Source organism: Dama dama, chromosome 3 (assembly GCF_033118175.1).
Source record: "Dama dama isolate Ldn47 chromosome 3, ASM3311817v1, whole genome shotgun sequence".
NCBI lineage: Eukaryota > Metazoa > Chordata > Mammalia > Artiodactyla > Cervidae > Dama > Dama dama.
The window spans coordinates 35,189,976-35,212,441 of record NC_083683.1 but is presented as its reverse complement, the minus strand read 5'-3'; the positions used below and the strand labels follow the sequence as shown (position 1 = coordinate 35,212,441).

General features: G+C 39.5%; 1 protein-coding gene across 2 annotated transcripts in view; it reads left to right on the top strand.

Moving 5' to 3' along the window:
* KITLG (KIT ligand) overlaps positions 1 to 22,466 on the top strand; it is a 95,034-nt gene that overhangs the window by 38,592 nt on the left and 33,976 nt on the right. For both annotated transcript variants that reach the window (XM_061125564.1, XM_061125555.1), the window contains exon 3: positions 12,301 to 12,363. In XM_061125564.1, the coding sequence (XP_060981547.1) occupies positions 12,301 to 12,363 (63 nt within the window). The remainder of the gene's footprint in view (positions 1 to 12,300; positions 12,364 to 22,466) is intronic.

Genomic DNA, 22,466 nt, shown 5'->3' with positions numbered 1-22,466 from the left:
GAATGCTTTCAATTGCTCTGACTCTTGTACTTTTTGAGAAAGATTTCCTTTTTTTCTTGCCCCAGATTAGTGTCTTTCAGAGATCAGGAGAGATGTCACCGAGTTGTCCTGAAGGGTTTGTGGAGAGCAGGTCAGGAGATATGTACGGTCACGGAGCATCTTGGTAAAGTTGGCCCGCCGCGCCTCCCTTGGGGGACTGTTTCCTTGCTGGTCTCTTCGTGGCCTTTGCAGGCGGTGAAGGACACTGGTGGGTGCTTTGTCTGCCGATGGGTGAGCACCAGCTTGTTCCCCATTATCTCATGTTTCATTTTCCCCCCACATGTCTTCCTGCTCTTCTCTAAGGAGCCTAACAAAAGGAGATCTGAGCGGCTCATGCTCCCCTTTCCAGCTGCTCTAAGACTCTCTTACATGCGGGTGGGTGTTTGCCCCTCAGTAAGCACAGTTGGAGTCATTTGTTGCCCAAACGTTGACCAGGCACATCTCCCACATCCATCCCGTCATAACCCTTCCCTCAGCAAGAGCCGCTTTACACTAGTGCCCTTGGTCACTGCCGGCTTCCTGCCATGCTTCTCTTAAGACGCAGACCGCAGAGAGGGAGGCGGTAACACAGCCTCTGAGATGGACTCCTCCCGACCCTCAGGATCTCGTGGCAACTGTGCGCGTTCATTTGAGCTACGTTGTGTGCTTTTGGAATGAGCAAAGTTTGAAAAAGCCGTTTTGTAAGTTCCTGGTTTAAAGGAGCCCAGTGGCACTCAGTTATTTGAATATTGTTTAGAGGGCAGAGTGATGTGAGAATAGGAAAGAAATGAGGTTGTATGTAAAAAAGAAAAGAAAGTATATTTGTTGAGATATTTATCTTCCCCACTTTGATATGCATTTCCTGGTGTATATGTTGTTATTTTGGGTTCATAGCCAAACTTCAAAACAGAAGTTTAATGTTACGATCTGAGTTTCGCTTAGCTTAGTCTCAATGCAGAATTAAGAATATACACATCCATGCACACACATACACACACCATGGAGATTTCTTTGGATACCTACAAAGTCCAGGCTTACAAATATTATCTTGTGTAGTATCTGAAGGTGTATCAACCTGTTTTATTGGAGGGACTGGTGATCGAAGCAGTATAACATTTGCCTCCTAAATGCCCATCTGGGTTTAAGGATGGACTGGGGGAAGTACTTCTTTCAAAACATAGATCATGATCCTTTTCCTCAAGTTGCTTGTTAGTTTGTGAGCCAAGGGACTACACTAAGAAGAAAATGTTTATATTCAAAATTTGGTATGCCTCAAAGGCCCTCATGAAATGTTTGTTCAATGAATGAAGAAAGGATGTGCACCATCAAAGGATGTGTACACATCAAAGGATGTGTATGGCATCAAAATTATCTGTTCGTGAAGGTCACAGGGGTCTGGGCCCCACTGTGCAAACGGGTCTGAGGAAGGGCTCTAGGCATCTACATTTAAAAGATATTCCTTAAAGGAGATTGAGGAACCATTGCTTTAGATGGTTTATGCTGTCAAAGTTTAGAGACCAAAATATTGTGCCCTTACTTTAACCTCATTTCTTATTATGACTAGTATTTTTTCTTTTTTTTTTTTTTTTTATTATGACTAGTTTTATCTATGTTGTATCAGTTCAGTCGCTCAGTCATGTCCAACTCTTTGTGACCCCCTGACCTGCAGTACACCAGGCCTCGCTGTCCATCACCAACTCCCGGAACTTGCTCAAATTCACGTCCAAGTCAGTGATGCCATCCAAATATCTCATCCTCTGTTGTCCCCTTCTCCTCTTGCCTTCAATCTTTACCAGCATCAGGGTCTTTTCTAAGAAGTCAGTTCTTTGCCTCAGGTGGCCAAAGTATTGGAATTTCAGCTTCACCATCAGTCCTTGCAGTGAATATTCAGGACTGATTTCCTTTAGGATGGACTGGTTGGATCGCCTTGCAGTCCAAGGAGGGACTCTCAAGAGTCTTCTCCAACACCACTGTTCAAAAGCATCAATTCTTTAATGCTCAGCTTTCTTTATGGTCCAACTCTCACATCCATACATGACTACTGGAAAAACCATAGCTTTTTCTATGTTGTATGGGTTTACATATATGTTAGATTAAACAAGTCTCCAAAATAGACTTAAAGTAGGTCACAACTGGGAAATTAACAACTCTTATGGGGCTATTTGTGGAACCATGGAGCTACAGTGAGCAGGGGGATCAGAAGTAGTCCTAGGCATTCAATTTCAAATATGTGGGCAAGGAGTCACAGATGGAAGGTGATGGTGTATCTGACCACAGGCTGAGAATGTCCAAAATTAAAATGGCATTTAAGGAAAATTACTTGTAGTCAGTATTTTTTGCTGTTTGAAGAATATTACTTAATGAGCCCCACTTCCTGTGAAATGTCAAACCGATATTTTCAAGTGGCATAAGTAGGTACTATAAACACCTTCCAAGATTTTCTGTTCTTGTCTTTAACCATCTGCTTATTTTCACTCTGTTACCTATCAGCTGATACAGTGAAAAATGCAAGAAACTTTGAGAAAGAAATGCCTGGAAAGAGATACTTATTAACAGTAAAATATTAATATAATTCCTTTCCCCAGGGGCAAAGGTAAAAATCATTAAACTGAAAAAAGTCTTTTTTCTCCCTTCCAGCAACTGACTCAGAGGGGAATTTTTTAATTTCAAGAGTTGATCTAAGTGAAATTAGTGTGTTTACTTCAGATTATTGGGGGGAAAAGTCAAGTTAATAACAAAAAAGGATTTAGAAGATCACTTCTGATTGAATAAAGACCTACTTAATGCACAGCCAGTATTTCATAGAGTAGGAAATTGAAAGATAAAAAATAATCCCTGGTCTCAGAGTGTTTATAATCTAGTTTGGGTCTAAGCCATCTCTATGAATATATGAAAGCAGATCACTAATACCACAATAACCACATGAAAATGGATGCCATTTAAAAGGTTTTCTGGTAAAGTATGGGATCCAACTGGTACTAATTTTTTGGTTAGAATGGATTTTAGCATCTGACAGACCTGCTCTTTGACCTTAGATAAGAAAGCTTTCTAAAGCTCAGTTCTTACTTCCCAATTTTGTGGTGTAGATTAAATAAGAGAATGTGTGTGTGTGTGTGTATTACATATATATATATATATATATATATATGTATATATATATATATATAAAACACCACAGTTATTGTAACATAGTCTCTCTGTGTGTCAGTTTCCTCATCATTATAATAGATTAATCGCACAACAGGGGCTGGCAGTGGAAAGTCGTCTCACAGCCTGTAGTTGGCCCTCTACACGTAAGATTCCTCCCTCACTGTGGTTTTTGCACCCACGGATTCAACAACGGTGGATTGTGTAGTAGTATAATACTATTGAAAAAAAAAAATAGGAGTGTGAGTAGACTCATAAAATTTAAACACGTGTTGTTCAAGGATCTACTGTACTTAACCTCATAGAGTGATTTTAAAGATTAAATAAAAGAGCGGTGCTAGGAACATCGCAAGCGCTTGCTAAATATTGTGTTCGTGATGGTAGTATAGGGCTCCTCTGGTGGCTCAGTCGTAAAGAGTCTCTCATTGCAAGAGACTGGGTTTGATCCTTGGGTTGGGAAGATCGCCTGGAGGAGGACATGGCAACCCACTCCAGTGTTCTTGCCTGGGTAATCCCATGGACAGAGGAGCCTGGTGAGCTACAGCCCAGGATCACAAAGAGTTGGACATACTTAGCAAGTGAGGGCAGAATGGTAGTGTGATGGTAGTGATGTTTGTGGGGTTATAGGATACTGGAGCTGAATTTAGAGAATTTAGAATTTCATAAGTAGGAAAACTGAGATCCCTGAGTGGTGAAGTCCAGCTCCTGGTCCCATTACCTGTGTTGTCTAGGACAGTGGTTTTCAGACTGGCTTTAAGAGACTACCCAGCAGCTCTGCTTTTATTGATGTGTCTGGGTTTTCTGAATAAGACTTGGGTGGAACAAAGAATTGAGCTCTGGAAAAATGTTTGTGAATCACGTCTCTAAACTGGAACCATCCAGTCACAATCTCTGAGGGTCCTTATGAAAAGTATAGCCATCAGGGCCCTGCCTCAGAAATACTGGATTGCAGCTCATGGAGATGAGATGCAGGAAACTTAATGTGTGGGGCTGGCATCCCAGGTGATAGTCATTTGCACAGGTCAGGACTGCTGAGGTCATAATATTATACTTAGAATTTGGGGTTGTTTCCATATTTGAAAAGAAGTGGCATCCCCATCCTTAGCCTAAAACTCATTGATTTTTGGGGACATGAGTGACTTTTCTGTTTTATGGCTACAGATAACCACAGCCTCTCTCTGGAGAACAGTGGAGCAGAAAAGCGTCTTGAAGTAGGTCAGGCTTACTGGGGTGTTTCATACGAGCTCTGCTGTTACCCAGCTGTGTGCCTTTGGACAAGTAAATCTCTGAACCTTTCTAGGATTCAACTTTTGGTTTTGAAAATGAGGAATTAGGACATGATCAGTAGTTCTTAATTTAGAATTCATAAACTTTAAAACTCTTTCAAATGAAATTCCAAATTATGCTTGCTGTGTGCCTTATGTGTTTCTGGTGGTGATGGTTTATTTGCTAAGTCGTGTAAATCCAATCTGATATAATCTGATATAATTGGATCACAATCTGACTCTTGTGATCCCATGGACTGTGCCCACCAGGGTCCTCTGCCTATGGGATTATCCAGGCAGGAATACTGGAGTGGGTTGTCATTTCCTTCTCCAGGGGATCTTCCCGACCCAGGAGTTGAACCCGGGTCTCCTGCGTTGCAGGCAGATGATTTACCAACTGAGCTACGAGGGAAGCCCTATGTGTGTTTCTAAGAATGTGTGTAACTTTTCATTTGCTTCCCAGAGAAGTCTGTAACCCTCCCCCCAAAAAGATAAGAACTACCAAATTGGATTACTTGGGAGGTGCTTTTTAGCCCTGAGATTCTTTTATTCCATAGTCCTACTTCTTCAGATTGTACATAATCCAGTTATGCCTTGACTAAGGGAGGTTATATCAGATTGGATTTACTTGCTTTGAAGGCATAACATTTGTACATTTTATCTGAGAAAAAGAAAGTGGGTTGAGAATACTTTTTTACCCTTTGCTCATTGTAATTTATTCAACTAAAATCATTCCTTTGCCAGTGCTGCCAGTTCCGCCTTTGCTGTAGGTGGCAACTTGCACTCTGCCCACAAACCTTGTTTGTTTGCTTGGGGTGACTCCCATGTCACAGAAGCATGTGGTTTGTGACTTTAGTGTCATTTTCTTTTTAATTTCTCCTTGGACGTTTTGTACTACACCTATAGTCCCCATGGTTTCCATTTGACATCCTTCTGACATGTTTACTCAGCATAATAGTTCATCTATTTACAGAACATTTTGCTTTGTTTCTAAAAAATGTTGCAAGACTTGTGTTAAGTGGCAAACTCAGACCTACCTAAAGTAAGGGTATTTGGGAAGGGGGTGAATCAAACTTCAAAAACTTGTATCTTTGGGGTGGTTCAATTGCAGCTCTTAATGATTGTGTTGATAAAAAAGGAATCCGAACATTGAAATAGATCAAATTAGTTTTTCCTTCTGTTCTTTCTACTGTCTCCTTCATTTATGATAATTTTTCTTCATTTGGGGGAGTTTAATTAAATGTGACTTTGCTGGTTTTTGAAAACATTTTTATCTTTATCTGTTGGGTAATTATTTGTCTTCCTTAAAATGTTTAAGGCAGGTTGCTGTTCCAGCCTCCATCTTGTAAAAGTGAAATCACTCTGTCTTTTCAAGGTCAGTCTATAGACCAGTAGGGTAAAGTCAGAAATTTGTGGCTTTTTGGTCTTGCGGTAGGCACTTATTTTAAATAGGTTATATTAATACATGACTGTTACAGTTTGACATAATAGGAGATTATAAAAATATTCTTAGATAACAAATTTCATACTTTGAGTGGATGGTTTTGAATAGTGCTGAATTTTTATTCTCTTCAAAGACAATGTTCTTTGGATAGAATTACCACTGCATTAAAATGGAGGATTGGAGTCTCTGAGTCTTCCCGTTTCTAAGTAAATCTTCTCTTTAAAAGCAGAGGTCCCCCATAGTTTTGTTTGACCATTAAAGAACAACGGTTTGATAGCTGGATAGTTTTTAAAGTTGATTTTTTATTAATTTGCAGTATTTAGCATTTTACGTTCTGCTCCTGCAGTCAGTGGATTTTTTTTTTTCTATTTAAAGCTAAATTTTGGACTTAAACAGTATTCAAAGTACAGAGTATATTAGAAATAATATTTGTAAAAACTGACTAGCTACGTTGCCAAGCATATCAGTCTTATCATAAAGAAAATGTTGTTCTTCCTTTGTAAGATAAACCACTTAGGTACAGTATCCCCTGCTCCTTGACTTTTTTACAGCAGATATTATTGTGTGAACATCCAAGCACCATGCAAAGCCCTGTCTGTGGATTCTCTGTTTTAGTCATTGCAACCTTAGGAGGTAATGATTTTGTCCACCTGTGCATTCTTGACCGTCTGGGTCAAAGGGAAGCCTGACTAATGCACCAATGTATTGACTAGGCAGCTGAAGCCTAGTGATGGTTAGTAACCTGATGATTCTCACCTGGAAACTGGGAGATGAATAGAGGTATGAACCCATACCTGCCCATCTCTGAAACATAAGAACCCAGTTCATAATTTATGATGTCTTATATCAGTATCAACTGCAATTTAAGAACTATCATTCTGTCCTCTTGAATTGTATTTCCGAGGTAGAAGTCACCTTATTTTATGATGGAAATTGTAGATTAGTACTACTTAACGGGAGTCATCATCATAAGGTGTGCTTATGAAGCAGACCAACATTTTAAAATTAATTTTTATTGGAGTATAGTTGCTTTACATGTTGTGTTAGTTTCTGCTGCATAGCAAAGTGAATCGGTTATACATATACCCCCTCTTTTTTAGATTTCCTTCTCATTTAGGTCACCACAGAGCATTTAGTAGAGTTCCCTGTGTTAGATGGTAGAAACCAAATGTTTTTAATCTCTTTTATTTGAAGGAGACAAGGATCATCTAAACTTATTTCGGTATTCTTCACTGCGAAAAGGTGACCTAGAAAGTCTTGTGAGTTGTCATGTTAATTTTTTCTAAATCACTAATTGAGTTATTATTTAAAAAAGAAAAAAGCAATTGACCTGGTTAGATTTTTAGTCAGTACTAACAAAAAATGGCTTACAAGGGGAAATAAAAAGGCAAAAAGCCTTGTTCTGTGTTATTTCTGAAGACTGAATAACCAGTGTTACAGTAAGCTGTGGCAGGAGAGTATACTGGGATATTACTGGGATATTTTAAGTACAGCATAGAAGGCTTTTTTGCTCTAAGAATCAGCAGTGATTCTTAAACTTCTCTGGGTCTCAGAGATTTGAGAACTGGACTCTTTCCTCACAAAGGTCAACTATGTGTGCACCGATTTATGCAGGGTCAAGGGAATAATGAGTTACTATCAGTGCATTTTGATTCTTATCAAGATCTTGACAGAAACAGCTGAGACAAGTATCTCACCAAGGATGTCCAAAAAGCCACTGATTTCACAAGACTGAGAGACCTCAGTGACATTTGAATCTTGAGATCCAAAGCTTTTAGACCAATGATCTAGAGAGGGAGTTAAATGTTCTGACTGAGTTCTTTTTTTCCCCAAGTCCAAATACCTGCAGGGCATGGTAAGCAGCCAATGACTGTTTGGCTTGCGAAGACTTTTTCTTGGCCGAGTTTCCAGTATTTCTACATGCTATTTCTCTTAAGCATTTCCCCCCTAGTGTCACTGAGTATGATCAATCCTTAAGATATCCAAAAAAATGAAAAGATAGCAAATGGGCCTATCTAGTAATAGAGTAAAAGTGAAAGTGTTAGTTACTCAGTCGTGTCCGACCCTTTGCAACCCCATGGACTATAACCCGCCAGGCTCCTCTGTCCATGGGATTCTCCAAGCCAGAATGCTGGAGTGTGTTGCCATTCCCTTCTCCAGGGGATCTTCCCTACCCAGGGACTGAACACAGGTCTCCCGTATCCCAGGCAGATTCTTTACCATCTGAGCCACCAGGGGAAGCCCATCATATCACAAAATGACTTGTTTTGGAAGTTTTATGCATTTTCTAATCTGGCACAATATTTAAATCCTCACACTCCAAACCATTTCTTTCATTGGACTAACTTGACCTTTGATAAATTTTCCATCAATTAGGTTCTATTTCATTTTAATTTTTGCCCTGAACTTATTTTCAGTTAGGTTTTCAAAATCTATAGCCTTGGTTATGTATCCATATAACCTTCCCAGCAGGATGCTTCCTTGGGATCTAAGCCACATCTCTGCTTTTTCAGCTCCTAATCTCTGTAGAAATATTTAATGCGTGTTCAATACTCTCCTACTGGTCTTCTAAGCTGCCCCTGGTCTCTCTTCGCTTCAGTCCATGCTTCCAAACTAACCTTCCTAAATTGGCTGTGATGTTTTCTTCCTGCTTAAACACATTCCGTGTAGCACCACTGCTTACATGAGGAAGCTAAATCTGACTGAATTCTTAGTAATTTTCTCCTTCCACTTCATCTTACAGATGGGGGGTAGAGGTTCCACAGGGAGGAAGCGATGTGCCTAAGACAAGAGTGACTTGTTGTAGGGATCTAGTAGTGGAACTGGTTCCGCTGAACCTTACTGCTTCCCACTTGGCCTCCGTGGCCCAACATTCAGGTCCCTCACTGATGTGGGTCTCCTGGTGTATTTCTTACCTCCTACCGGCTGGAGCCTGAATCATCTGTCCCTGGTCTACCATGCCTTTGTCTTTGCAGATGTCCCTTCCTTCCTATATTTAGAATGTGCCTCTCCCTTGCAATTAATAATAATAAGTACTCGTTCACACACAACACTAAATAAGTGTTTTAAGCAAGTTACATTTATCTTTGTATAGTCTTAATAAATCCACCAGCTCAGTTCTGTGATTCCCATTTTACCTATGTGGAAATTGAGGCTAAAGAAGATTTGGTAACTTGCCCAAGATCTCTGAGTTAGCACGTGGCAGGACCTGGATCCAGCCTGAGCAGTGTGTCCCCAGGACCTGTGCTGTAAGTCCTTCATCAAAGTAACTGCCTCGAAGGAACAGCTTATCTTCCTAGTTCCAGGCCAAAGGCTCTCTCTACTCTGAAATTTCTGCAGTGTTCATCATACATAAGAGAAACCGAATTTATCACAAGGTTATCTCTGCTTTTTGGATGCTATTCAACATACTATGAGTGCTTAGAAAGTAATATAATAATTCATGCAGTGGCCATAAAAAATATACAACTTGACTTCCTAATTTCTCTTCCAAATGTGAATGGAAATGAACCAATGCAATCCAAGAAAGTAATAACGTGGAGACTGATCGACAGATAACTGCTGAGACCAGCGCTCAGAGCCAGGATTTGTGTGCTCACTCGCACCGTGTACTCCTCATGTCTGTGACCCTGAGATGCAAGTTAACCCTTCTGAGCCTCCATGTGTTATTTGGTGAAATAGGCCCAATGATGTGTATCTTGGTTGTGGCAGAGACTGTGTACCAAAACTTGTTAAATTTTTAAAGCATTTTTCAAAAATAGTATTCAGCTTCATTAGAAACTAAATATCAGTAAATCAGTTCAAGACAGAAGTTATTATGATATACCGCCCACCCCCCCCCCACCATGTGGTAAGGAGGTTTCTTTGACTTCTTTGCACCAATTTTTACATGTAAATTATTAATAAAACAGAATTGGCCGGTCTGTCTTTTAACATTTTCTCTGTTCTCTTGGTACATACTCAGATCATAAGTTTTCTGAATACTAATTTGGTCAATTCTATATTTATTTTCCGATAATGTTAATTGTGCTTAAGGAAGGGGGCTAGATTGTCAAGCACCTGTATTCAGAACACCCGCCATGTTGTGCCATGCTTCTCCATCTGGAATGGCTTTCACTTTCCTCGTTGGTTCGTAACAAAACAGAACGTTACTGCTCATTCTGATTCCAGCTTTTATACCTGTGAAGCTGTCCGCTCTGTTTTCCACCGGGGCTTACATAAAATGATGAGGTCCGTCTGCTTTTCAAATATGGAGGTGAAGATCCACAAGACAAAAGAAATCATGGAAGCATGGTGGGAAGTTTGACCAAGAGAAAGAACATTAATGTAAAAAGTCACCCTTCTGTGGTGGCCCAGATGTGTTCTCAGTAAGCAGTGCAGACTTGACTGTTTTCTTGGGGGTGGCACGAGGAGGGATGTTGGTGAGTCTCACAAGTGGAAAATATCTAGGACAAGTGTGCAGAGTAGCTGGGTGACCATGTGTAGTTGAGCTGAGGGGTAACGGAGGCCTGGCTGTCAGAGACCTGAGTTCTAGTCCAGACTTGACAGGTAGCAGTCGTGTGACCTCAGTCAGGTTACCTGACCTCTTTGAGTCTTAAGTTCTTTATTCATTAAGTTAGCAATACTATGTGAAAGTGATTCTCTGAGGGTTGGATGCGATCACACAACGTAAGCCCATAATTAGCACAGTGCTAGAACATGGTAAGTATTTGGTAAGTGTTAGGCTGGAGGCTGAAATGAATGTGAGGTGGTTCCATGGGATGTTGGATGGTAGCACGCATCATGGGATTACCTACTCCCTTGGCTCCCCTCTGACTGCATATATCTTTACCTAGATTCTTTTCTCAGCAAATTGTTCTCAAATTCTAGAAGTTATTGGCAAAGCCAAGAAGAAACATAAGGGTTGTGTTCTGGGAGTCTTGTCAGAGATGAACTAGCCTGAAAATATGCACAAGGTACTAGCTCACGATGGAGAATAGTGATGATTTTAGAAACAGGGTAAAGTGGATAATGAGTCTGCCAGAGCAGGTAAACCCATTGAAGATATAATGGAGCAAAACCACTTTTTTACATTGTCTATTGTTTTAAGACCCAGCGGGCTAAGTCAATTTCTACATAAAGTAAATGGGCCATATTCTACAGAAGGAAATTTTAACTATGCTGAAGGGTGAGATGTCAGAGCTGGTGATATGTAGGAAAGGGGACAAGTGAACCTAAAACTTTAACTTACTAGAACTTGTGCCTTGGAAGTCAGTTTCCAGTGTAGCTCTCAGTAAAGAATATGGATTGATTGTTTATGATGTTTGGCACACTCATCTAAGTTCTTAAATTGACTCTTAGACACGGGTACTTTTTTTTTTTTTAATTTGAGGACTGCTGCTTTACAATGTTGCGCTAATTTCTGCCTTACAACAATGGGAATCAGCCATATGTATGCATATATCCGCCCCCCACCCCGTCCAGTCTCACCCCCATCCCCATCCCTCTAGGTCATCACAGAGCCGCCAAGCTGAGCCCCCTGTTATACAGACGTTTCCCACTAGCTAGCTGTTTTATACATGGTAGTGTATATAGGACATGGGTACTTTTATCTCCACTTTACAGATGAGAGAAACCAAAGTAGACTTTAGATTTGTTCTAAATTCCCTGGTTCTAAATCAGGTGCTTGTTCAACTTATGCCACAGTGACTGATGGAAATGGGTTAGATATTTTTTGAAAGTCTTTAAAAGAAGCTAGTTAAACATTTGAGGCATCACACACGTTCAGTCCCAGGCAAGTAGGTTACATTATATCACAAAACTGAATCTTTCTAAATTAATTAACTGATAAAGCATTTGCAGCTTATAAGTATCATTGTTCTTTTGAAATTTAACACTTTTTTTCCTAGGATTAACATAGAACAGCAGTTCTCTAACTTGAGCACACATCAGAATCACCTGGAGGACTTGTTTAGGAAGATTCAGTAGGTCTGATGTGGCCTGAGACTTTGCATTTCTAACAGGTTCGTTCCCTGGTGCCGTTGACACATCACTTGGAGAACCACTTATGAGAAAAAAACACTGCGTTACTGATCCTTTGGAGGAGCAAATAGGAAAATAGTCCTGAAGGGAAATTCCAAGACCACAGATGGAAGCTGAAATTCAAATCATGTTTCCAAACTCAGTAGATTATAGTTAGCCACCCATAACTGAATTTGGAATAAAAAAAAAGATTTGTATTATTACTTCATTTCTGGAGAGTGCTTTTGATTGCAGAGGGAAATCAAGAATGAAAAATCACTATGTATGTAAATGATGAAAATCAGTGGTAATTTAAAAGCATACTAGGTTGGCAGGTGTTTTTCTTTAAGCCACTAAAAACATGTGATTAACTGATGTGTATGGATTTTCTTACAGATATTTTTTTTTTTCTTTTGGTCTCTGTAGGTGGCAAATCTTCCAAAAGACTATATGATAACCCTCAAATATGTCCCCGGGATGGACGTTTTGGTATGTAAGCTGTACATTTCTGGGTTTCATTATGGTAGCTGACAAAAGAAATGGGGTCATTCATATTGAGATAGGAAGTTATCTGCCATTTAAGAGTTTGCTAATTGTCAGAATTTGAAGAAGGTATCTTTGGAATTTGACTTGTATATTTTTTCCTCAGGCAACTGCTAAACTTTGGTTTGGGGTGAACATTTCAGCATGTGTCTTACCCCTATACTCCCAAAGCACATAAAATCACCTTCTTTATAGCTAGCCATTGACTTCTCTTTTTCTTTCAGCCTTCCTCCAAACAAAGGCTCAAGTGTAAAGTTATGTAAATTATTTTCATACCTAAAAAGGTCCTATATAAGTCTCCTATTTAATTTGAGAACACAAAATGTTTTATCTCTGAATTTATTTGCAGTGTGATTGATTCTTCAAAATTTACAATAAAAATGTAGCTATGATTATAGGTATGCTTTTATGACGGTAACCAAGAATGTTCATTGATTTTCTAATTACGTAGTGTTAGTATTAAGGCATGAAGAAATGTTTCACATATAGGAACTAGTGTAATGCCTGTGGACCCATCACATAACTTGTCAGATGTTACCATTTTGCAATATTTGCTTCAACTGTATTTTTTAATTGGAGTATAATTGCTCCACACTGTTGTTTCTGCTGTACAGTGAAGTGAATCAGCCATGTGTATACATGTACCCCTTCTCTCTTTGGACGTCTCTCCCACCTACCTCCACCCCACCCATCCCGGTCATCACCGAGCACCCAGCTGAGCTTCTGGTGCTTTATATAAATAGCAGGTTCCCACTAGCTATTTTACATATCTGTTTTTTTACATATCTATGTTTTACATAGCTATCTGTTTTACATATGGTAATGTATATATGTCAATCCTAATCTCCCAATTCATCCTACCCTTCCCCCCGTCCCTCTCTTTCCCCTCATGTCTGCAATCCAGTCTCTATTTCTGCATCTCTATTCTTGCCCTGGAAATAGGCTTCAAATGTACTTTTTAATAGTGAATCATGATAAATATAATTAAAGCCCCATATATGCCTCTGTCCTATACCCTTAAGTACCATTTTTTCTCTTAGGGAGAGCTTATCTCTTAGGAATAAGTATTCTGAGCTGGAGTTTCTCATTGCAATGCATGCTTTCAGGGCTTGACATGAGGATACCATCCCCTTGGAATTGTGTTGAGTGTAACAGCCCACAGTAGCCCTACTCTTTCTTATACTTTGATAGCAAACTCTACATCCATATATAAGATACTGTATTTTTGCATATTTTCATAGTTTATGTTGATACCTATAATGCATGTATCACTTTACAACTTGCTTATATTTTGCAACATGCCTTTGACACATAATATGCTTCATGTTGATTCACTTTAACTACTGTACTGTGTTGCTTTGAGTTAATTTAAAACCACGTGGGTTACTCTCTGCTCTGCAAATTGACATCTTTCTATAACACCAAAAATACTTATTACACATTGACTTCTTGCAAGTTGACTTTGAGTTCTTTCTGTGGACACATCCATCAAAAGTTCAAGTGTGTTAATAAGCACGTCACTAAATTGTTGTTGTTCAGTTGCTAAGTCGTATCTAATTCTTTGCGACCCCACGGACTGTAGCACGCCAGGCTTCCCTGTCCCTCACCACCTCCCAGAGTTTGCCCAAGTTCACCATTGAATTTGGTGATGCCATCCAACCATCTCATCCTCTGTCACCCTCTTCTCCTTCTGCCTTCAATCTTTCCCAGCATCAGTCTTTTCTAATGAGTCAGCTCTAGTATCAAGTGGCCAAAGTATTGGAACTTTAGCATCAGTCCTTCCAAAGAGTATTCAGGGTTGATTTCTTTTAAGATTGATTGGTTTGATCTCCTTGCAGTCCAAGGGACTCTAAAGAATCTTCTTCAGCACCACAGTCAAAAGCATCAATTCTTCAGCACTCTGCCTTCTTCACTGTCCAGCTCTCACATCTGTACATGACTACTGGAAAGACCATGTGAAAGTGAAAATCACACAGTTGTGTCTGACTCTTTGCAACTCAACAGACTGTAGCCTGCCGGGCTCCTCTGTCCATGGAATTCACCAGGTCAGAATACTAGAATAAGTAGCTGTTCTCTTCTCCAGGAGATCTTCCCAACCCAGGAATCAAACCAGGGTCTCCTGCATTGCAGGTGGATTCTTTACCAGCTGAGCTACCAGGGAAGCCCTAGACTTCAGTATATGGACCTTTGTCAGCAAAGTGATATCTCTGCTTTTTAACACACTGCCTAGGTTTGACATAGCTTTCCTGCCGAGAAGCAATCATCTTCTAATTTCATGACTGCAGTCACCATCCACAGTGCTTTTAGAGTCCAAGAAGAGGAAATCTGTCACTGCTTCCACCTTTTCCCTTTCTATTTGCAATGAAGTGATGGGGCTGATGCCATGATCTCAGTTTTCTTTAATATTGAGTTTTAAGCCAGCTTTTTCAGGCTCCTCTTTCACCCTCATCAAGAGGCTCTTTAGTTCCTCTTCAATTTCTGCCATTAGAGTGGTATCATCCACATATCTGAGGTTGTTGATATTTCTCCTGGCAATCTTGATTCCAGCTTGTAACTCATCCAGTTCAGCATTTCACACGATGTGCTCTGCATGTAAGTTAAATAAGCACATCACTAAGTGCTTGTTCTTAAAAAGTCTTCCAAACTTTGTAAGGTTGTCATTTCAAGAGCATTCTCTTGAAAGGCATATTTCTTGTCATTAGTCCATGCTAAAATCTTTACTATCTACTAAATTCCTTAGAATTCCTTAGAATGTGTACCTTCTTGTTGAACCAGTTATATCCTCTTTGTTGACCTAGCAAGTCTATTGAATAGGGAAGTTCTTGGGACATAGTAATGTAAATCTCTTAGCAGCCTGAACCTTAGTTAATCTAATCATCTGCTCATTTAGCAAGTATTTGTTTAGGGAAAACTATGGAGCGAGTGCTTTATGAGACACTTTAAGAAACAAACAAACATACATCAATTAACCTTATGTTTAAAAACTAGTAATTATGGGGGTGGGGTAGCTGGCCTTTTCATAATGCTTTTCTATTTGCAAAATGATTTCACATGTTTATTTCCTTGGATGATTAAGAAAAATAGGAAAGCAGGATGGCTACTGTGATTCTTATTATACAAATGACACCCTGAGCTTCATAAACCAGAAGTATTTTGACCAAGGTTAAACAACTAAAAAGTGATAGTCTTAAAAAGAAATCCTAGGTCATCTGACTCTTAGCCCTTCATGTGGGTATCTATTAATGGCAAGCCAAAGTGTTCTCAGTGAAGCATCTAAGTAATAAAGACATACCCTGTTCCTGACCATAGAAGCACTTAGGCTGGGACTGCCAAACTCATTTAAAGATGTCATGCAACTCTCTGAAAAACAATGTGTTAAACTGAAAATAGCAAAATAGATTCTTTTGTGTAATCATAGATTGTGCCAAATCATAGATTTGAGTATTGTCTGGTGCTAACAAGAGCTAAACATAAAAATAAAACTGATTCATTGCCACCTATTTTTCCCCCTTTGTCTGTAATTGAGAAAAGTCCACTATTATTTGGTCTTGGCACACCGTCCTGGCACAATTGGAGGAACTCTGTTCTTGGCTACCACAGTTGGCAAGAAAAACAAACCCGAACATAGCCTTTGGGTAGAAACAGGGGGCCGTATGCTTTGTTTTACCTTCATTTAAAAATGTTAGTTTCCTCCAAGACCAGAGGAGTTTCCCAGTGGAGAGGCTCAGGCTTATTTGTCAGTGGTTGGAGTCCAGGCAGCCTTATCTTTTGTCTTTAAACAATACAGGGTGGAGTGGGAGCCTGAATGGGTACCTGAAAGATTCTCTGGGGCCAAACCAATAAAATTCTGCTGGAGGCCCTGGGCGGAAGAAAGCTCTAGAATAGAATACTTTTTTTTTTTTTTTAAATCAACTGAATACTCCTGAAAAGGGGAGGCTACTTTTCTAAGTGCCTTTTTAGAAAATTACCCAGCAGATTGTCTCTCACAAATAGCTGGGTATGATCCACTGGTTGGTATTTAAATCTAACAATAATTACCAATTTTAGTTTAAACTCTTTGAAATATAATATTGTCAGACTTTAAATTCTTAGCCTAAAAATCCTAAAAGTTTCTGATCCTTTTCACTTTCTAGTCATGTTGTTGTAGAAAGAACAGAAATTGAGTTGCTGAATCTGCAGTCATTCTGACCTCTCAAATGATATCAACTATGAGTTGCTTGAGGTATTTGCATAATAAAGTTAATCCGCTTTTAGTTAAATTACATACTTACCACTTTTTATCTAACTTTTTAGTTGAAAATCCTTTCAAATTTACTGAAGGTTATAAGAATATTCACCCATATACCTTTTAATACAGATTCAATTGTTTTTAACATTTTGCTTCATTTGCTTTATAAATGCTTGCTTTCTCTATGCACCTATCTAAACCCCTTGAGTAAGTTGTATACAAAATGACTGTTTACCCCTAAATACTTAAGTGTGTGTTTCCTATTTTCTCTTACATAACCACAGTTGTCCACTTGAATAAACTTAGCAGTAACTAAACTACTTCAATCTGTTGAAAATTTTTCAAATTTTTCAAATATTTCTAGCACATTTTTCTTCTGGTGCAAGATCTAATCTAGCATCATGATTTGCATTTTGAAACTATGTTTGATCGGCAGAATAATGGTACCCCAAAGATATCTCATGCTGTGACTATATACCTTCCATGGCAAAGAGTCTTTGCAGATTTAATTAAGGATCTGAAGATGGGGAGGGTATCCTGGGAATATCCAGGTGGACCCAATCTAATCACATAAATCCTTATAAGAGGGAGTTCAGGAACCTGAGAGAAGGTGTTACACCACTGGCTTTGAAGATGAAGGGGCCACAAGCCAAGGGATGTGGGAGATCCCTGACAGCTAGAAAAGACAGGGAAGAAGATTCTTCTGTAGAGCCTCTAGAAGAAACACCATGTAATCTGTGGTCACTTTGATTTCAGCCTGTTGTTGTTCAGTCACTCAATCCTGTCTGACTCTTTGCAACTCCATGGACTGCAGCACACCAGGCCTCCCTGTTCTTCACCATCTCCCGGAGCTTGCTCAAACTCATGTCCATTGAGTCAGTGATGCCATCCAACCATCTTGTCAGAATAAGCATTCCAAGGTGTGATGCTACATTAAGGAATGATGTGTCCTCTAGTTATCACACCCAGAGGCACTCCCCATAGCGCTGATTGTTTTAACCTCCTGGTTCAGGTGTCCCAGTATTCCTGTGTATTTATTCATTAACAACTAAACAGCAATCTTTGGGAAGATACTTGAAGACCATGTACATTTCTTCATCAAAGTTTCTCTTATAGATTGATTTTTACATGAACCAGTCTTTACTGTCATGTCAGTTTTTATTTTTTTTTAAAGTCAAGGTTAAACAAAGAAGTCATTGGCAATACATGATGTTATTCTGAAAATATGGCTCCCAGCTATCTTCCTTTTGCCGCACCCTTCCTCCCTTCTGGACGATTTCACTTTCTCAACTGTTCATACCTTTTTTTGCTGGTCTGCCCCTTCTGGGTCTTCTCATCTCCCTCACCAGTCAAGGATTTATTACTCGATATTTCAACTCTTCTTTAAAAGACAGAGTGGATCTTCAAAACAAATACACCGGGTCATTTTGTCCCTCCTCTTCATATACTTGGAGTGGTTGCCCTTAGGAAAAGAAGCTCCTTCAACATGGCCTCCAAGACTCTGGTGATCTGGCATCTTTCCAGATTCTTTTTCATTTCTGCAGGCTTACATGTTCCCTGCTGCCCCTGTTCCTTTACTAATGTCCTTCTCTGAACCTAGTGTGCTGGTCAATCCTTTTCTTTAGATAACTCCTCTTTCACTTTCTTTTTTTTTTCTTCCATGATTTTTCTTTCTTTTTTTTTTTTATTTTTTATTTTTTAAATTGAAGTATAGTTGATTATTTCCAGGAGATAGAGGACAGGGAAGCCTGGTGTGCTGCCGTCCATGGGGTTGCAAAGGGTAGAACACAACTTAGTGACTGAACTACAGTAGTTGATTTATAAATGTTGTGTCAATCCCTGCTATATAGCAAAATGACTCAGTTTTACATATCTATTCATTCTTTAATATTTTTTCCATTATGGTTAATCGAGAATATTGGATATAGTTCTCTGTGCTATACAATAGGACCTTGTTGTTTATACATTCTAAATGTAATAATTTGCATCTACCAACCGCACATTCCCTCCCCGTTTCCTGGCAACCACAAGTCTGATCACTGTGCCTGTGAGTCTGTTTCTATTTTGTAAATAGGTTCATTTGTGCCATATTTTAGATTCCACATATAAGTGATATCATGATATTTGCCTTTCTCTTTCTGACTTACCTCACTTGGTGTGATAATCTCTAGTTTTATCCATGTAGCAGCAAACGGCATTACTTTGTTCTTTTTTATGACTTAGTAGTATTCCACTGTGTTTATGGGCCACATCTTCTTTATCCATTCCTCTGCTGATGGACATTTAGGTCGTGTCCCTGTTTTGGCTATTGTAAATAGTGCTGCTGTGAACTTAGGGGGTGCATGTACCTTTTTGGATTGTAGTTTTGCCCAGGTGTATGCCCAGGAGTGAGATTGCTAAAGATCATACAGTAGCCTGATTATTAGTTTTCTGAGGAACCTCCATACTGTTTTCTACAGAGGCTGCACCAACTTACATTCCCACCAACAGCATAAGGGAGTTTCCTTTGCTCTGCACCCTCTCTAGCATTTGTTATTTGTCTGACAAGTTCATTTTCAATTTTGCTTAAGGAAGCCTTTGCTCTCCTTGAGGAAGCCATACCCTCATATTAGAAACTTTTAACAGTACTCCTCAGAATGGTAGTGCTTTTGTTTATTTGTGCAGTTATTTAGTTGTAGTCTTCTATTTACCTATAAACTTCCTGAGGGCAGCAATTGTTTAATTTTGCTCATCCATCCTCACTGTCCAATGTATGACTATTATTGTTCAGTTGCTCAATCATGTCTGACTGTGCAACTGCATGAAATGCAGCATGCCAGGCTTCCCTGTCCATCACTATCTCCTGGAGTTTGCTCAAATTCATGTCCTTTGAGTCAGTGATGCTGTCCAACCATCTAATCCTCTGTTGTCCCCTTCTCCTGCCCTCAATCGTTCCCACCATCAGGGTCTTTTCTAATGAGTGGGCTTTTAGTATCACATGGCCAAAGTACTGAAGCTTCAGCATCAGTCCTTCCAATGAATATTCAGGTTTGATTTCCTTTAGGGTTGACTGGTTTGATTTTCTTGTTACCCAACGGACTCTCAAGAATCTTCTCCAGCACCACAGTTTGAAAGCATCAATTCTTCAGTGCTCAGCCTTGTGTATGGTTCAACTCTGACATCCTTACATGACCACTGGAAAAACCATAGCCTTGACTCTACAGTACTTTGTTTGCAAAGTGATATCTCTGCTTTTTCATATGCTGTCTAGGTTTGTCATAACTTTTCTTCCAAGGAGCAAGCATCTTTTAATTTTGTGGCTGTAGTCACCATCTGCAGTGATTTTGGCACCCAAGAAAACAAAATCTGCCACCGTTTCCACTTTTTTCCCATGAAGTGATGGAACCAGATACCATGATCTTAGTTTTTTGAATGTTGAGTTTTAAGTCAGCATTTTCACTCTCCTCTTTCACCTTTATCAGAGGCTCTTTAGTTCCTCTTAGCTTTCCACCATTAGACTGGTATCTTCTGCATATCTGAGGTTGTTGATATTTCTCCTGGCAATCTGGATTCCAGCTTTTGAGTCATCCTGCCCTGCATTTCACATGATGTACTCTGCATATAAATTAAATAAGCAGGGTGACATTACACAGTGTTGACATACTTCTTTCCCAATTTTGAACCCAGTCCATTGTTTCATGTCTGGTTCTAACTGTTGCTTCTTGACCTGCATTCAGGTTTCTCAGGAGGCCGGTAAGGTGGTCTGGTATTCCCATCTCTTGAAGAATTTTCCACAAGTTTTTTGTGATCCACAGAGTCAAAGGCTTTAGCACAGTCAATGAATCAGATGTTTTTTTGGAATTCCCTTGCTTTTTCTATGATCCCAACAGATGTTGGCAATTTAATATCTGGCCCCTCTACCTTTTCTAAATCCAGCTTATATACCTGGAAGTTCTTAGTTCACTTACTGCTGAAGCCTAGCTTGAAGGATTTTTAAGCATAATCTTGCTAGCATGTGAAATGAGCACGATTGTATGGTAGTTTGAACATTCTTTGGCATTGCCCTTCTTTGGAATTGGAATGAAAATTGACCTTTTCCAGCCCTGTAGCCACTGCTGAATTTTCCAAATTTGCAGCATCATCTTTTAGGATTTGAAATAGCTCAGCTAGAATTCCATCACCTCCACTAGCTTTGTTCATAGTAATGCTTCCTAAGGCCCACTTGACTTTGCACTCCAGGATGTCTGGCTCTAGGTGAGTGACCACACCATCATAGTTATGTGGCTCATTAAGATCTTTTTTGTACAGTTCTTCTGTGTATTCTTGCCACCTCTTCTTAATCTCTTCTGCTTCTTTTAGGTCCTTACCAGTTCTGTCCTTTCTTTTGCCCATCTTTGCATGAAATGTTCCCTTGATATCTCCAACTTTCTTGAAGAGATTTCTAGTTTTTCCCGTTCTACTGTTTTCCTCTATTTCTTTGCATTGTTCAATTTAAGAAGGCTTACTTGTATTTCCTCACTATTCTCTGGAACTCTGCATTCAATTGGGTATGTCTCGGCAAAACTCTGTTAGCATTTGCCCTGCTTCTTTTGTACTCAATGTATGATAGGAACTTATGTGCTGAAAGTGAAGATGGAAGGAAGGAGGGAAGTTCTCTAACATGTAATCACTTGTAATTTCCCTGAGGTACCAATCAAATAGAATCTATAAGATGATGATGATGCGGTGAATGACTGTAACTTACCACACAGTGTTTGCACCTCAGTGTTTTACTCGTCTTCTTTTAGATATGTATGCATTTTGTAAAAAGTTTTAGGTCTACGAGGAATATCATGCTATTTTGAGAAATCATGATTTCCATGAGCCTTCTGTTATGCTACTACTTTTCATTGAGTCATTTTGTTAATCAAGAACTTTCTCATTGTTCTCAATGATGGAAGGCTGAAAGCCAGATTCCTGAGTCTGATGTTCATAACCTTCCATAATAACCTTCTTGCCCCACCCCATCCACCTCATCTTAATGCCCATTATTCTGCAACACAAACTCGTCACCCAGTCAGGTGCATCCCACCCTCCTAGAATCAACTTGAACTGAAAGTGTTAGTCGCTCAGTCTTGTCTGACTGTTTGTAACCCTATTAGCCTGCCAGGCTCCTCTGTCCATGGAATTCTCCAGGTGAGAATACTGGAGTGGGTTGCCATTCTCTTCTATTCTTAATTCCAAGACTGGATGGTATAGCTTGCCTTTGCTGGGAATGTTCTTTCCTCTCCCATCCACTCATCCAAATTCTATCCAGAGAATTATGTAGTATCCTGGGACTGAATGCATCTTAATGGTCATCTCCTCCAACGTCAGCTTAAGGTCCCTATTTCTCATAAGACCGTTTCCTACTGTCCCAGACATGCCCTCTTCCCTGTATCATTGGCCGGTAAAACCTGACACCACCCCAATCTGTGCATCTGCTGGGTGCTCGGGTGGGACAAAGTGATGTGGTATCTGTTCTGTGCGCCTTATCTGTTACTTTATCATCTGAATTTCTATAGAATTTGTCTCGAAACTAATCATTTGGAGTAGTTGATCATATATTGCTTACACAGCTATTTAAAATAGTATGTGTCATGGATCTGTCTCATAGTATTGTTGTGAGAAATGATTAAGATGTGAAAAACCCAAGATATAGTGTACATGCAATAATTGTTCTATGTCCTCACAATTATTTTGTTGTTATATTTTCTCTTTTTACGTATTTATCTAAAGATTAGGGATCAAACCTTTGTTTTATTTCCTTACCATTTGAGCAGGTCGTAGCTACCTCAAAAACTACCTACCAGTAAACATTTAA